The following is a 15,908-nucleotide window of genomic DNA, read 5'->3' on the forward strand; positions in this document are numbered from 1 at the left end:
TTAACAAAAATTTCTGTTTGTTACTCGTGAGGGACAAACTCCACTGGGATGAGCCCGTTTTATAGACTCAGAGCAGCAGAGGGCAGCAGGGAGTTGCCAGGCTTTCCAGTCCTAACGCTTCAGCAGTTTCAGTGGCCCCGGCTACAGCTAGTTTTCTATCACTCCGGCTTTACAAAAGGCAATATCCCCTAAAGACCTGATACTATATTTTGAATTTTCCACCATGAATATTTATTATATTTGTAATTTCAAAGCAAAAACAAGTTCTGGTTCTACTAATTTGAGGTTGCTAGATAAAACCTCACATTATCAGAACCTAGCTAACAAAAATCCCTAATTGGCTGGCATTCAGCTGCTCCCACTTTTAGGAGAAAGATAAATGACACTACAAAAGCTGATATCTGTAATTCCTGTCTAAAACCAATACCTCATAGTGTCCTAGGCTCAAAACGCATTTAACCCAATCTTTTCTACTCTGTGCAGCTGTAATTTAGGATAATTTACAGTTGCCAGAGATGACCCTATGACACTAGAACACCCTTTCTTGGTCATTAGCCCCAAGAATACTCTCATTCCCTGCTGCTTACTGAGACATCCTTCAAAAAGATTTTCCACACGGGAGTCATGTTCAACCCTCGTGTGGTGACAAATGTCTGCACACACTTTGATACTCCTTCCTTTATAAGGTGGAGTCTAATTCTTCTCCCTTAATGACTTGCTTTAACAAATAGAATGTGGAGGAAGTGATCATGTATGACTTCCTAGACTAGGTCACAGAAGGCACTGTGGTCCCCCCTCTCTTGAATTGCTCACTGTTGGGGAGACCAGCAGACGCGTGGTGAGAACACTCAAGCTGCCCTATGGAAAGGCCCATGTGGTGAGGCCTCCTGTCAACAGCCATGTGAGTCAGCTTGGAAGTGGATTCTCTAGCCCCAGTTGAGCCTTCATTTGACTGCAGCCCTGGCAATATCTTGATTAAAACCTCATGAGAGACCCTGAATCAGAACCTCCTAGCTAAGTCACTCATAAATTCCTGCCCACCAAAACTGTGAGATAAGTATTTGCTATTTTAAATCACTAAGTTTAGAAGTCATCTCTTATGCAGCAATAGATAACAAATACACCTTGTTTGAATATGAAACTGAAGAAACAAGACAAACAGACCATTTATCTTATTAACATATAACCGTACAGCGTAAGCACTCAGATGTATCCCTAAAAGGGTCAGGTCTATTAACATGAATGCTGTGTTCTAGAAACAGAAAAATCCCTCCAGCACAACAGGTGAAGCAGGCCTTCAAAAGGGAGAATCAGCCTAAAAAATACAACTGCTTGGCTTACATCTTGTGTCAACAGAACAGAACAGAGAACTAACCTTTTGCAAGCGGGGCAATGGTAATCTCACCATCTGCCAGATTCACAAACACATCATACAGGTCAGATCTATTGCTCACCTCCGAGTCTACAAATCCAGCGACGTAACCTGCATTACAGAGGGGACCAGCGTTACTAGAGTAGGAAGAAATCACATTGTGAACATACCAAGAAAGGAGTGAGTCTAAAAGCTCATCAGCTGCTTTTCTTCTCTGCTTTATTTATCCAGGGCATTTTAGCCATATCCCGCGGCATTTATTAAGATGACATTTTTGCCAATTGCCTGAAGAAACTCAAGCAACTCAAAATGTTCCAAAACTAGGTTTCGGTGTCAAGGAGGAAGGCTGAAGCAAAGCATCTGCTTTTCAGTCATCGTTATTTGGGTCAAGAATGACAGAGGAGGCAGCAGGCAGCAAGGATTCTCTTGACCACTGTCCCCCCTAGGTCTCTGTCAACAGGAAAGTCATAGCCAAACACTCGGGTTCCTCAGGGATAGCACAGTGGAAACAGCATCATCATCCCCAATTTCAGATCTGATACAATAAATGCTAAAGGAATCAGGGCAACTCAAGAATTAGCAGACTTCTGGAATTGGTGTTAAGACTGGTTCCCAGACTGGATTTCACACAGCAGTATGATTTAAAAAAAAAAAAAATTTTTTTTGTTTTTTGAGGACCAATTTTTTACTTCAGCAAGTGACAGCATTTAAGAAACAACAGCAGCGGACTTTCCTGGTGGCGCAGTGGTAAAGAATCTACCTGCCAATGCAGGGAACACGGGTTCAAGCCCTAGTCTAGGAAAATCCCACATGCCGCGGAGCAACTAAGCCCGTGAGCCACAACTACTGAGCCCGCATGCCACAACTGCTGAAGCCAGCGTGCCTAGAGCCCGTGCTCTGCAACGAGAAGCCACCGCAATGAGAAGCCTGCGCACCGCAAAGAAGAGTAGCCCCTGCTCGCCGCAACTAGAGAGAAAGCCCACGTGCAGCAACAAAGACCCAACAGAGCCAAAAATAATAAATAAATAAATTTATATATTTAAAAAAAAACAGCAGCAACAAAATCAAAAACCTGGAGCTCAAGATGGCAGCAGTGGGCCGTGTGCAGAGAGACTGCGGCCCGGCACTGCCACCTGGAGCGTGAGCCCTGCAGGCAACTTGCGAGAGCTCTGCTGTCCCACCCACAAAACGAGATCCCTATAAAACAGCCCCGACCCCGGTTTGCGGGGGAGAGCGTGGATGCACCAGCTGCGACCTCTCCATTCTTTGATCGAAGGATGAAGCTTTCCTTTGCTTCCGAAACGAAAACTCATTCTATTGGCTTGAATGGCACTGGGCAGAAGGACCCTTGCTGGAGACGGACTCCAGAGGTGGAGAAGAAGCTGAAAATGGCCGAAGCCAATTTGGACCTTCACAGAAGATATCTGTAGTCTCCTGCAGTTAGAGGTGGTGACCTGGCTGCTCCTCCCTTGATTTGCAACTGTTCGAATCTGCCCTTTGGAACTCAGGGTAAGTCATGGAGGCTGGAGTCTTGTCTACAAAAAATGGGGGACAAAAAGGCCTCTGTGCCTGGGAGGCCCATAGGGCCCCGCTCAGTTTCAATTTCTTCTTGCCAATTGGATCATAAAGTCACTGAGGAAAAGTGTCTTGTCTTATATAATACGGCAACTTGCCAAGACCTCAGCATATACTAGGTGCTTAAAAAATGTTTATTGCATGATGACTCGCTTCCTTGACTAATACACACCATAATTCTTCCATCATTTGGGAAATAAAGGGGCTGTAATATTGTGATATAATAAGAAATGTATATTTGGTTATCGAGGCTCCTGGCCAGAGCTCCTACAACACAAGCCTGCGCTCTAGAGTCTGTGCTCCACAACAAGAGAAGCCACCGCAATGAGAAGCCCGCGCACCACAACGAAGAGCAGACCCCGCTCGCGGCAACTAGAGAAAGCCCGCGCGCAGCAACAAAGACCCAACACAGCCATAAATCAATCAATCAATCAATCAATGAAATGAAATGATACTGCAGATTCCTGGAGAGGGGACACTATTCTGTAAGTGTTCCTGAGCCAAGTTGCCATCCAAGTGGAAAAATGGAACCAGATCCCAAACCCACACCCTACAAAAAATAGTAATGCCAGGCAGATTAAAGACTTAAATGGGGATGAAAAAGCTTTAAAAATTTTTACTAGAATATATAGGAGAATACCTTTCTACTGTTGGGATAGAACTTTTCTTAAACAAAATATAAAAAATAAAATCATAAAAGCCTAAAAAGTCCCAACACATTAAAATTAAGATTTCTAGGGACTTCCCTGGTGGTCTAGTGGTTAAGAATCCGCCTTCCAGTGCAGGGGACGTGGGTTTGATCCCTGACCGGGGAACTAAGATCCCATAAGCCATGAGGCACAGCCAAAAAAAAAAAAGAGGGTAACTTTTATGTGATGTGTATTTTACCACAATGTTTTTTGTACTTTATAATTTTTATTGGAGTATAGTTGATTTAGAATGTTGTGTTGGTTTCAGGTGCACAATTTTTTTTTTAATTAAAAAAACTTTTTAAGGGAAAAAAAACGGTTGCATTTACCAAAAAAAAAAAAAAAAAAGATCAGTATGCCCCTTAGGAATGCACTTAAAAAAAAAAAAAAATCCCCCGAAACAAACACCCCTGGTAAAGCTGAGCTTCTCATCCCCTGGGAGCCTGCTGTCTACCTGGGCACATCTGCAGGGCTTCCAGCTCGTCGGCATCCAGGTGCACGTAGGAGTGAAGTATGGTCCAGTCCTGTCGATGCCACACCAGGGCAGGCAGAGTCCTGGGGTCAAGGTGAGAACACAGATGGTTGCCAGCCCACACCTGAGACTCAGCCCATCCTCTTCCCTCTTCTTCTGGGGGAGGAAACTGGTTACCAGATGCAGAGGGAGAACAAGCCCTAAACATGCCAACACCTCCTCCAGGCTTCAAAGTAAAGTAATGCAATGTTTTAAACACCGACTGTTGGGTCAGATTGGCTACAAAAGCCTCAAGGTAAAGTTTCAAAAGATCTCCATGGTGGCAAGGAAGGATGCTTCTGAAGTGTTCCTCCCAACGCCCACTCTGCAGACTGCCATGGAGGGAGCCTGAGGGTAAAATCCAAAGTGGGCCCTGCAAGCAAGAAATTTTTGTGAAGTCTCGCATTTCATATTTAAAATTCCAGCCAAACTTGCAAACTACTTTGTGTTTGTTTTTATACAAAAATAAGTTTTCTTAAAGAAACTTCCAATAAAACAGGAAGAAGTAGGTGCCGAATTTATCTGTGGTTTTGTGAACCCCCTGGTGGCCTGCTACATATCTCAGAAGCTGTGGACACTCCCGTTTCAGAAGCATAAATGGAGACGAAAAGGGTAATTGGGTGGAAAAATACAAGGTTTGGGAGTCAGAGCCGGGCAAAAACTCTGGTCCTGTTACCTAAGATCTAAGGCAATCACAATCATAATAACAATGATCGTCTCTAGAGTGCCCACTATGGACAAGGTACATGCTGAGCACGATACACAAATTATTTCCAATCCTGAAACCAAGCTAACGAGGCAGGTATTATCATCTTCATTTTACAGATAAAGAAACTGAGGCGTAGAAACATTACGTACACTTTATGTGGTCACAAGGCTAAAAAGTTGCCTCCCAGGACTTTAACCCAGGTCCTTCTGACTAGCAAGTCTTTCTTCTTCTCAATATCTCACCCTTCGCCTCCATCTTCTCATCTATAAACAGGGCAGTAACACTTCCTCCCAGGGTTCTTGTCATAAGTAAAGTTAATAATTTAAGGTGACTTATACAATGCCTGGCATACGGTAAACAGCATAAATACTAGTTCCCCTGCTTTTAAAGAAGGATCTAAGTTCGATTTGGCAAGGAAAACAAAACAAACTGTATTTATTATATAAATAATACAGTCTGTAATAAAATTGAATGGAAGAAACAACTTACCTAAAACAGGGGTCAGGCTACTATGGCCCAGGGGTCAGGCAACTATGGCCCATGCCCGTCTTTGCACATAAGATTTTACTGGAACATAGCCGAGCTCATTCATTTACGTATGGACTGTCCATGGCTGCTCTTATGCAACCTGTGGCAGTTAAGTAGTCGGGACAGAGAGCGTATGGCTACAAGCCTAAGATATTTACTTTCTGGCAAGGGAAAGTTTGCAAACTCCCCGCTCCAAAATATTCATATTTCAAAATTTAAAGAAGAATGTTCAAATTCAGTAACCTTGAACTACTCAATCTAAACTAAAACATTACACCAAAATGGTATTTCACCCCCAACCTAACTCAGCCTGTTTATATCAGTGTGCAAAGAACAGGGTACACAGTGACACAGAGGGCCCCAAAGTGGCTGCCAACAAAGTTTACACTTTTTGGGCTTCTCTGGTGGCGCAGCGGTTGAGAGTCCACCTGCCGATGCAGGGGACACGGGTTCGTGCCCCGGTCCGGGAAGATCCCACATGCCGCGGAGCAGCTGGGCCCGTGAGCCATGGCTGCTGAGCCTGCGTGTCTGGAGCCTGTGCTCCGCAACAGGAGAGGCCACAACAGTGAGAGGCCCGCGTACCGCAAAAAAAAAAAAAAAAAAAAGGTTACACTTTTTAATGATAAGAGACCATACCTGGTAAACTCCTGAACAGCTTCTATTTTGGGGTGATAGACGACAATTCTTTTCTTTAGCATCAGTGCTGTGTGTAAGATAACAGTTTCCATTCCAAACTGAGATACAATGTCTTAAAACAAAAATAATTATGTTACTGCATTAAACATTATACAAGGAAATCAAGTTTTTACTGGAAATTATTCTTGTATGAATGCAAAATTATTTTCAACACAGAATAAATTTAGGTAAATGTTATAAGTACAGAAGCACCTTATTTGGTGGATGGGCATATCAATTCATACATCTGCTCCCCAGGATGGGCGTTACAGTAGCTACACCTGCTCCCTCAAGGGACAGTACGCTGGATGCACAGATGAAGCCAGACTCACAAGAAAGTGGAATTATATGAAGGGAACCACCATCCTCGGTGTCGTGCAAACTTAAATTTTAAAAAATGTTCACTGACCCCCCCCAAACCCACATACACATCATTGCATAAGTCCTTGTGAGACAGTTGGACAAACACCTAACACCTCAACAGGGATGCTTAGAAACCATATAAAACAGTAGGATCAAAAGTGGAGACAGGGCTTCCCTGGTGGCGCAGTGGGTAAGAATCTGCCTGCCAATGCAGGGGACACAGATTCGATCCCTGGTCTGGGAAGATCCCACATGCCGCAGAGCAACTAAGCCCGTGAGCCACAACTACTGAGCCTGTGCTCTAGAGCCCGCGAGCCACAACTACTGAAGCCCGCGTGCCTAGAGCCCATGCTCCGCAACAAGAGAAGCCACTGCAATGAGAAGCCTGCGCACCGCAACAAAGAGTAGCCCCCGCTCGCCGCAACTAGAGAAAAGCCCGCGCACAGCAATGAAGATCCAACACGGTCAGAAAAAAAGAGTGAAGACAGGTGCTGTGGGAGGATGAGAAAGAAGGCCAGCATCGCCCTAGGAGTTCTCCTCTCCTCCCTTTTAAGGACCTGATGTCTCGGTTTAGCCCTAGGCTGGACTTTCCAGCGAGGAGAGAGGGATGGGGAGTTAGAATGGGAACTCTGGGTCAGGGGCTTGAGCTCCCCAGGTGGAACAGGTCACTGCTAAGATCTAAGGAAAGGAAAATGATGGAAGTCAGTGGAGACCTCAACCCATGAACTTTAGCTCACTGGTGAAAGTACATTTCTGTCTTAACAGCTGCAATCATATGGAAAGAAACACCACAGAAGTCTGCTTTCCTGACAGAGTTCTAACCACATAAGGAAATGTAGAAGTTGAACTACCCTCCTGCATAGGAAACAAATATCATGTAGATGAAAATATATGGAAAGATGAAATAACAGAGTCTAATGACAGATTGTCCTTGGCTTGGGGATTTTGTTGTTGCTGGGATGGACTCATCTGGGATGGGTTTTTGTTTCTTTTTTGCTTCTTTTTATTTATTTATTACCTTTGATGGAGCCTGCAAGGTATGCCTTTCGGGCATCAAAATCCTTGCTAAGGAAAGAGCCATTTTCTTCACTCTGGCATATCCCCTTTGTGAGAACCGCGATGTAACTCTCCATCATCTTAACTGGGCTCCCATGTTTTAGGTACATTCTGTGAGAAAGGACAGAAAGCAAGTGTGCTACTAGTTAGCATGAACCACCTGGAGAAACGCACCGAGGCCAGGTATGGGTACGTTCTAAAGAATCTAAGCCAACTTGCTAATACACCTGTGAATGCCTGAATCTTTTCATGATGTGGTTACTTCTATAAATTTAATTAGAAAATCTATTAGAAAAACAAAACAACCACTTGAACAACCTTCAACAATTCTGTGAAGTCAGCCCTCTTGTTACATCTGGGGAGGCCTGCTGTGGTCCACTTAGGCAGGAGAATGAACTATGGACTTTCTGAGGCCCTGCTGTTCTCAAGAACATTGTATCCTTGTCTCTTTTTATGTCTTACATTCACAACTGTTTTTGTTAGTCATAACAACTGTTTTATTGCTGGATATCCTCTGACAAGAAAGGAGTTTTATGCATGGTTCACAAAGAAAGCAGTAATTAGGTGTAGAACCTATATTTATTATCAGAGTTCTCAGAGGTAGCTGTATTTAGATAATTAAGAAATCAAACTCCTTTAAGTTTCTGGTGATAAATGCACACTAGACACATTCATCAAGTTAAAACTTCCAGAAAATGCTGACAGGAAACTGGCTACATTTATAGCCAGTGATGTGAAATCAGCCCTTTCCCCTGAAATATCTTCCTATAAGTAAGTAAATGTAAATTCTTCTGGAGAAGCAGGACTGGGTCTACTTGGGCATTTTAGTAGCTGAAGGGATAGAAAATTGGGACGAAAATAAAATAATTGTTTAAGAAAGATCACTTGAAAACTATATTTTCTGTAGACTAAGTGAAAAAAGCGTGTGATTTAACTGCTTACTAAATTTTGTCAGTCATCAGTGTTTTAAAATTATTTCAATGCATAAATTGGGGAAAAAAGGCAAAGAACAATGAATATTGTAAACTATCATATATATAGAACAGTCAACCCCATATACATGCTTATATATGAAGAAAATATCTCCAGTAAGATATAGAGAAGGGAAGCCCAGGAGCTGCCTTGGGGTGGGGAGTCCGTAGGTAGAATTAGAGATGGGGAAGAGGGGAAGGAAGGGACTTAGGGTTCACTGTATACTCTTCGGCATTATTTGCATTTCTTTTTACGATGTGCTTACATTACCACCACCAAAACAAAGCAGGAAACCAAAAAACACCATTCAAATTATTAAATTTTTTAAAATAAAGTAAAATTTATTTTTTAAAATTTAAAATTATAGAAAGGGGTCATGGATCTGGACCCAGATCCCACAGGGGGAATGAACCCCTCCATGCGGGTTTCCATGGCCACGTGAGCAGCGTACTGTGGAGGGCACCTCTCACCGGAAACGGGAGGGAGCACCTCACCACCATCAAAAAGTGTGAGTCTAGGGCTTCCCTGGTGGCGCAGTGGTTGAGAGTCCGCCTGCCGATGCAGGGGACACGGGTTCGTGCCCTGGTCTGGGAGGATCCCACATGCCGCGGAGCGGCTAGGCCCGTGAGCCATGGCTGCTGAGCCTGAGCGTCCGGAGCCTGTGCTCCGCAACAGGAGAGGCCACAACAGTGAGAGGCCCGCGTACCGCAAAAAAAACAAAAAACAAAAAAAAGTGTGAGTCTAACTAATACAACTTTGTAAATCAACTATACCTCAATAAAAGTAAAATAGAAAATAAAGGGAAAGTGAAAAAAAAAACAGTGCTTGTCTCTGTGTGTGTGAACAGGCACACGTGCACACGGGGAGAGTGAGTGTGTGTGCACATGAGCACGTGAGCGTGGACAGGCGCTAGGGCAAGCACTCAAGTGCGGTAAGGGGTGGGGTCAGAGCGGGTGGCTGGTGATAGCTTGAGCCCTCATTTCTCTTGTAACTGTGACAGAGAAGAGAATCCGGAATGTGACAAAGCCACAGCTCTGCACAAGCGGAGACACCCTCTGGGCTTCCTCCTGGGCAGGAAGTGGGGTCTAAGGCAACTTCGCCTTCTGGGCCCCAGAACATTTCCCAGTGAATTCAGTTGAGTAACCTAACCCTGACTCAATCAAATGAAATGGGAGTCCAACATTTGTTCAAAAACAACTTTGCAGTGTTTTTAGTTCACGGCTTCTGGATGGAGCCCCTTCTAACAATAATCATCTCCCTTTGTGTCAGTGCCGCATTTGCGAGCCATACACCTGGAATTTATCTCACTGAAAGCAAGAAGCCTTTCTTATCACAGCTGACTGCAAAAACAATAAAACTTCATTTTGTCAAAATACAACCTAACCGAAACACTTAGGTGATAAGATTGTATTCTTGCGCTGTGTGCGCACCCATGCGTGCATGTGCACGTGGTCATACACAGAAATTGCAAATAAGACAACCATATATCAGACTTATGGTGAGAAAAACAGAAACAACTCCCCTTATCCACCCCCCCAAAAAAAACCTACTTATTGGGCATAAACCTGAGGGCTGAGAGTAATACATAACACTGAGAATTATAATTTTATCTAGTAACAATATTAGAAAAAAAACAAAACCCCAAACCCTGAAAAAGTCTTGATTAAAGAAAAAGCCAATATCCCTAACATATAAGACGGATTTCATTAATTCCACCAGATATACTTATCAAGGCAAAAAAGCAGACTGTATATTTTAGTTAAATTTTTTCAACCGCTGGGATGAAACTGAAGGCGTCTATCCTTCAGTTTAACGATTAACCAAAAAATCAGTTTCTCAGCTCCTCAGCATTCCAGCTAAGAAATATTTTCCTGTGCTTTAGCATAATTCAAAATGCCCATTAAACTTTCCCCAAATGACTCCCACACACAGACCTTGCCACAAATGAACCAGCTTACCACTTCCATCCTAAGGAAAGTTCCAGATTGGAAACGAGCAGAAGTAACAGACCAAAAGTGGCAAGTGACTCAAAGTACCCAGAAATTACAATAGTTGTGCAAACTGCCTCTTCTCCTCCCCGCTACCATTTTCCCTAATAAGAGGAGCAGTACCATGGAAGCAGAAGGCAAAGTTCCTCTTGATAAAACAGTGTTTGTAGGGCCAGTAAAGGTTAAGTTGGGGAAACAGAAGGCTGAAATATGCTTCCTCAGTGTAGAAATCTGCTGTATTACTGTTGAGTAAGATCTTCATTTTTGTGTATTAGCATTTAATACAGTTTTCATACAGACCTACACAATATCCTAGTGAAGGCGGCATATTTCTCTGGATTAAAATCTTTGGCGGTCAGAACAATAGAAAAATGAGTCACCTGTCCAAAACAAACAAACAAAAGTACACTCTTTAAAGACACTTTAATAGAGTTATCTTTATTACTATATCCTAACAAGCCTCTTACATAAGACATACCAGCATTAAAAAGAAAAGACCAAAATGTACCAAGTCCTCACTTGCCTCTTTATACTTTTACGTATATATACACACATAAAAAAATTATATATACATATATATTTAATATTTTAGAGTTATTTCCTCAAAAACATAAAAATATTTCAAAAATATCAGAAATGTGACTTTTTATTTAAGCCCCCCTACCCTCAACAAAGCAGAACTAAGAATGCCATATCAGACCTACCACATAGTGACTGTTTTCCACTAATGAAATAGAAGGATGGAAAACAACAAAAATACGTTTCAGTAAAATTCATACAGTAAAAATCATACAGTTCCCAAAATAGTCAATTCTCTGTAAAATGCTATATAGGCTAAAGGGCATTGTTATAATAACCTTCATTTATTTATATGCCTCTATTATTATACGTATAAATTTCCGATAATCGTATACCTATTATTCCCATTAATGAGTATCTTTCTGCAATTTACATTTTCTAATTACTAATCTCTGTTTTATCTTAAACCTCTTACAGTTTCTAAATTGTTGCCTTCCTGTTATTTTAAACGTAATTCCTTACATTTAAACTGGACATGCTGCATACTGTCTGGTGATTGACTATAAAATCAGCCCTGAAATTGTAAAAGAAGTCCCCACCCAGAAACCGACCAGGAGCTCAGCCACTTCTTTCCAATATTCTTTCCTCTGAAAAAGCCACTGGCTCTGTGGGACTAGGAAAGTGCACAACGACCACATACTTACTGGTTTTTAGTCTGTCACCTGATGGCATTCATATGAAATGACACACACACACAAAGTCTACAGAACACATGAATTTCCTCAATTATCCTTTCTATTCTTAACATATCCTTATCATCCATAAACAAATGAAAAGGTTTCCTTAACTAGGATAATTATAACCTTTAAAATAGTTTTTAGTTATGGAAATATACTTCTTCCCACTTTTAATCAGAGTCCAGGCTTTGAAAATACTTCTACATTTCTACTCCATCCAAGTATAACCTGGGAAAGGCTTCGCTATACCAACCCCAGGTCAGTCAAATAATATACACCAATAAATACAATGAATGAGAGTGAAATGTGAAAGAGAACATTCCCAATTAAAGTCATATATTTAATATTTTTCCAAAGCGCATTGTGAATGATGAAGTCTAAAGCTAAGGGTTATTGGAATCTTACATCACTTAAAATATTTTTTGTTTTTTGACCCTCATACAGTCATACCTTTTTCAAAATGGAAGAATCTGGAACTTCAACTGTTGTGATATAAAACCATGTTCTTCTGTACTGACCAAAGACGAAGGGATGGAGAAGTTTGTTTTCCTCTGTAAGGCAGCATTTTCTCAGCAGTAGGTTCCTTAAAGTAGCTGTCGTGGAAGGATAACACCACACCCACAGAACTTCTCCATTTGTGTCCTTTTCTACGGTGGAAAGATGGTCACTGTGAGAATGTCAAACAGCAGCAAGGAAGTGAATTGATTGGTTACTCAGAAGCACTTCGTGGAATCAGTTTTAACACCCCATTTTACAAAGCAACCCAGAGCACGTGAGAACCCCCAATTCTCACCTACCTCTCCTGGTTACATTAGCTAGCTCTCCTGATCTTGAATTTTAGGCCACCTGAGTAAAAAGCTTTTCTAACAAATCATGAATGAAAATGTAGCCTTAGAGGTTTGCTAGGGGTCTTCCCTATCTCCTCCCACACTTTACCTTTTAATCTAGTTGGAAGGATCATTAATAAATACATAGAATGGGCTTCCCTGGTGGCGCAGTGGTTGGGAGTCCGCCTGCCGATGCAGGGGACACGGGTTCGTGCCCCGGTCCGGGAAGATCCCACATGCCGCGGAGTGGCTGGGCCCGTGAGCCATGGCCGATGAGCCTGTGCGTCCGGAGCCTGTGCTCCACAACGGGAGAGGCCACAACAGTGAGAGGCCCACGTACAGCAAAAAAAAAAAAAAAAAAAAAAAAACAAAAATAAATAAATAAATACATAGAATGGATGGGTTTGTTGAAAACTGGAAATTAAGAAAATGGTGAAATCTCTGTCATATGCTATGTACTGACAGTATGCATTCTATACTTAAAATTTTAATAATAATGGTTAAACAGTCATATATGTAGTTTCACCAAAGTCAACACCTCAGTAACAAAATAGGAACAATTTGCTAATATTACTCCAGGCAAAAATAGCCTAAACGTTAGAGAAACAGTAACTGAACATATAGTAGTAAAAATCCAGTTTTTGATCTATAGACTTAAAAACAAACCCTTTTATTATGGAAAATAGCAAGTATTAAAAAAAGTAGAATGATAAAATGAGCCTCCATCCCACAGCTTCAGCAGTTATCAACACCTGGCACTCCTCGGTTCATAAGGGTAAGGAGCTCCCCCCCCCACTTATTTTTAAGCAAATCCCTTTTAAATTCATGTCGACATGAAAAATAAAAAAAACTGAATTGAAAATACGATAAGCCATCTTTTTCTTTGCTGTTACCAGATAAAGTCAGAGTTTAATTCAGCCTTAATTCCGAGGTACCTTCAAGAAGGACTAAGATGCCTGAGGTACTTAGGTTTTGCTTTGAAACAGTTTTAAAAAATCACATTAGAGATGAGCACAGGAAGCCGTTCCCAGATAAACGCACTCCTTTGATACAGTGAAAATAATCAGCAACATTTCGCCGCATTTCCGCCAGTTTTGCTAGATCCAAGCAATGTGCTTGTGTACTAGGGTTTAGGGGTATATAAAAATCTCAGAATACTTTTTCAAAGAACAATGGCACTCAGGGAACCGACAGAAGTTCATTCAAGCAACCCCGTGCTCACTGTCGCTGTTGGATGAATGGTTGCTTCAAAAACTCTGCACCAGGTTCAGGCACACACTCCAGACTGCCCAAAGATCCCAACGCACTTCCATATCCATTAATTCCTCAGAACGAACTGGGATTCCACCCACTGTGATTATGTAGACACCTGTGTCATATGCACGACCTCTGTCTTAGGATGCAGTTCTCCACTGGTATGAGTTGGGGTTCTGGGGCTAGACTGCAAGGGTCCCCCATCCTGGGTCTGCCACTTCCTAATGTGCGTTCTTGCACAAATGACACCCTGGGCCGCCACCTGCTGCGTAAAGTGGGCATCAAACATTACCCAGATCCCCTGGAGCCGAGGTGAGAGTCAAACGGGAAACAATCCATGCATAACGTGCAGCACCCCGGGCTGGCAGTTGGCCACCGCGTCTGGAATCGCTCGATCACATGACCGGGGCCAGACGGGCGCCGGGCTGGCAGTCACGCGTGGCTCTCCCTCGTTCGGAGGGACCCCGGCCCTGCAGCCTCACAAACGCGCGGCCTGCAAGCTCCTCTCTGCATGACCGGCGACTCGCCTACGCGGCTCGGTCACCTCCACGTCCGGGCTCCTCTGTAGCCCGGGGCGTCCGGGAGAAGCTCCCTCCCAGAGCCTAGGAGGCCTCCAGGGTACCCGGCCCCGCCTCCCGGCCCGGCAGGCCCCACACAAGGCCGCGGGCGCCCGGGCCCAGGGCGGCAGGCCGGGGCCCTGCGCCGAGGAGGCCGGGCCCTGCAGCCCCTAGCCCAGGCCCAACATGGAGGGGGCCGCGCCCTCCCCACCGCGGGCGGTGCCGGGGACCGCGGGAGCAGGGGCAGTCCCGGGCCCAGGCGAAGTCAGAACTGGGTGCGAGCCTGCGGGGCAGGGCGCCTTCCTCCTCACCGATCAGCCCGACTCCGAGCATCAGCAAAGGGTCCGCAGCCTCAGTTGCAGCCATCTTCCGCCGCCGCCGCCGCCGCCGCCGCCGCAGCCGCAGAGCACCGCTCCCAGCTCTCTGCTCATAAGCTCCGCCTCTCTTCGGGACCCGCCCGCCCGCAGGCCCCCGCCCCGCAGGCTCCCGCCCCGCCTCCCTCCCTCCAGGCCCCGCCCCCGCACTGGAGGCCCCCGCCTCCGCCGCGCTCTGCCAGGGGTGTGCCCCTCCGTTCACCTTCACCGCAGGCTCCTCACCCTCAGAGATCTCCCTCATTTCTCTGCTCCAGATCTTCATTCCGCTCCCTCCTCAGCCCACTCCAATCTTCGCTCTTCTCTTCAGGCTTTCCTCACTCTACCTCTGCCCTCCAGTCTGGCTCAAAAGAGGCGTCCTGAGGATGAAGGAATGGACTCCATTCATTAAGTCCCTTATTCATCCAGCCATCCAAAACAAAAAAAATAATTGAGGATTTAAAATGGCTTTAGGACTTCTCTGGTGGTGCAGTGGTTAAAAGTCCGCCTCCCAATGCAGCGGACATGGGTTCCAGTCCAGGAAGATCCCACATGCCGCGGAGCAACTAAGCCCGTGCGCCACAACTACTGAGCCTGCGCTCTGGAGGCCATGAGCCACAACTACTGAGTCCGTATGCCACAGCTACTGAAGCCCGCACGCCTAGAGCCCATGCTCCGCAGCAAGAGAAGGCACCGTAATGAGAAGCCCGCGCACTGCAACGAAGAGTAGACCCCGCTCGCCGCAACTACAGAAAGCCCGTGCGCAGCGACGAAGACCCAACGCAGCCATAAATAAATTAATTTAAAAAATAAAAATAAAATGGCTTTAGAAATATAGTATTGACTAAGACAGAGCATTCCAATGGGGAACTTACTAAAACAGCCCAGAGGGATAAGCCTATTCAATAAAATAGTGCCGTTTGTTAGAGAGTGGATAGGGGTGCGCTGATCTGAAATGGGTGTTAAGAAGGATTCCCTCAGGAAGGGACATTTGAACCAAGATCTGAATGATGGGAAGGAGCCAGACAGTTTGGGTGGCTGCAGGATCTTTTCTTCCGGATTCTCTGTGCCTCTAAACCCAAATCACACAAAACTAATCAGGGAAAAATCTTTGGAGTCTATAGGAATACAATCCCACCCTCATCTCATTTGATCTTTAAAACAAATTTTTATTTTTAATATGACATATTTCATACACACATACCAATCTAAGAAAAACATATGGT

The 15,908-nt window shown here is 44.1% G+C and overlaps 1 protein-coding gene across 8 annotated transcripts in view; it reads right to left on the reverse strand.

Moving 5' to 3' along the window:
• Window positions 1-14,932, reverse strand: part of DENND10 (DENN domain containing 10) — a 28,119-nt gene extending 13,187 nt beyond the window's left edge. For 3 of the 8 annotated variants that reach the window (XR_013824380.1, XM_079900869.1, XM_079900868.1), the window contains exons 1-7: window positions 14,644-14,725; window positions 12,145-12,341; window positions 10,739-10,818; window positions 7,441-7,589; window positions 6,021-6,132; window positions 4,091-4,191; window positions 1,376-1,483 (exon numbers count right to left, since the gene is read on the reverse strand). Coding sequence is in view for 7 of the 8 variants with exons in the window: in XM_079900869.1 (XP_079756995.1) it covers window positions 1,376-1,483; window positions 4,091-4,191; window positions 6,021-6,132; window positions 7,441-7,589; window positions 10,739-10,818; window positions 12,145-12,341; window positions 14,644-14,698 (802 nt within the window). In the remaining variant the exon portion in view is untranslated. Of the gene's footprint in view, window positions 1-1,375; window positions 1,484-4,090; window positions 4,192-6,020; window positions 6,133-7,440; window positions 7,590-10,561; window positions 10,819-12,144; window positions 13,300-14,643; window positions 14,730-14,908 lie in introns of those variants that run through there. The other 5 variants (XM_079900871.1, XM_079900873.1, XM_079900870.1 and 2 more) reach the window with 5 other exon arrangements.
• Window positions 14,933-15,908: the final 976 nt, after the last annotated feature.

The sequence above is a fragment of the Stenella coeruleoalba genome (genome assembly GCF_951394435.1).
Source record: "Stenella coeruleoalba genome assembly, chromosome: 16".
Taxonomy (NCBI): Eukaryota; Metazoa; Chordata; class Mammalia; order Artiodactyla; family Delphinidae; genus Stenella; species Stenella coeruleoalba.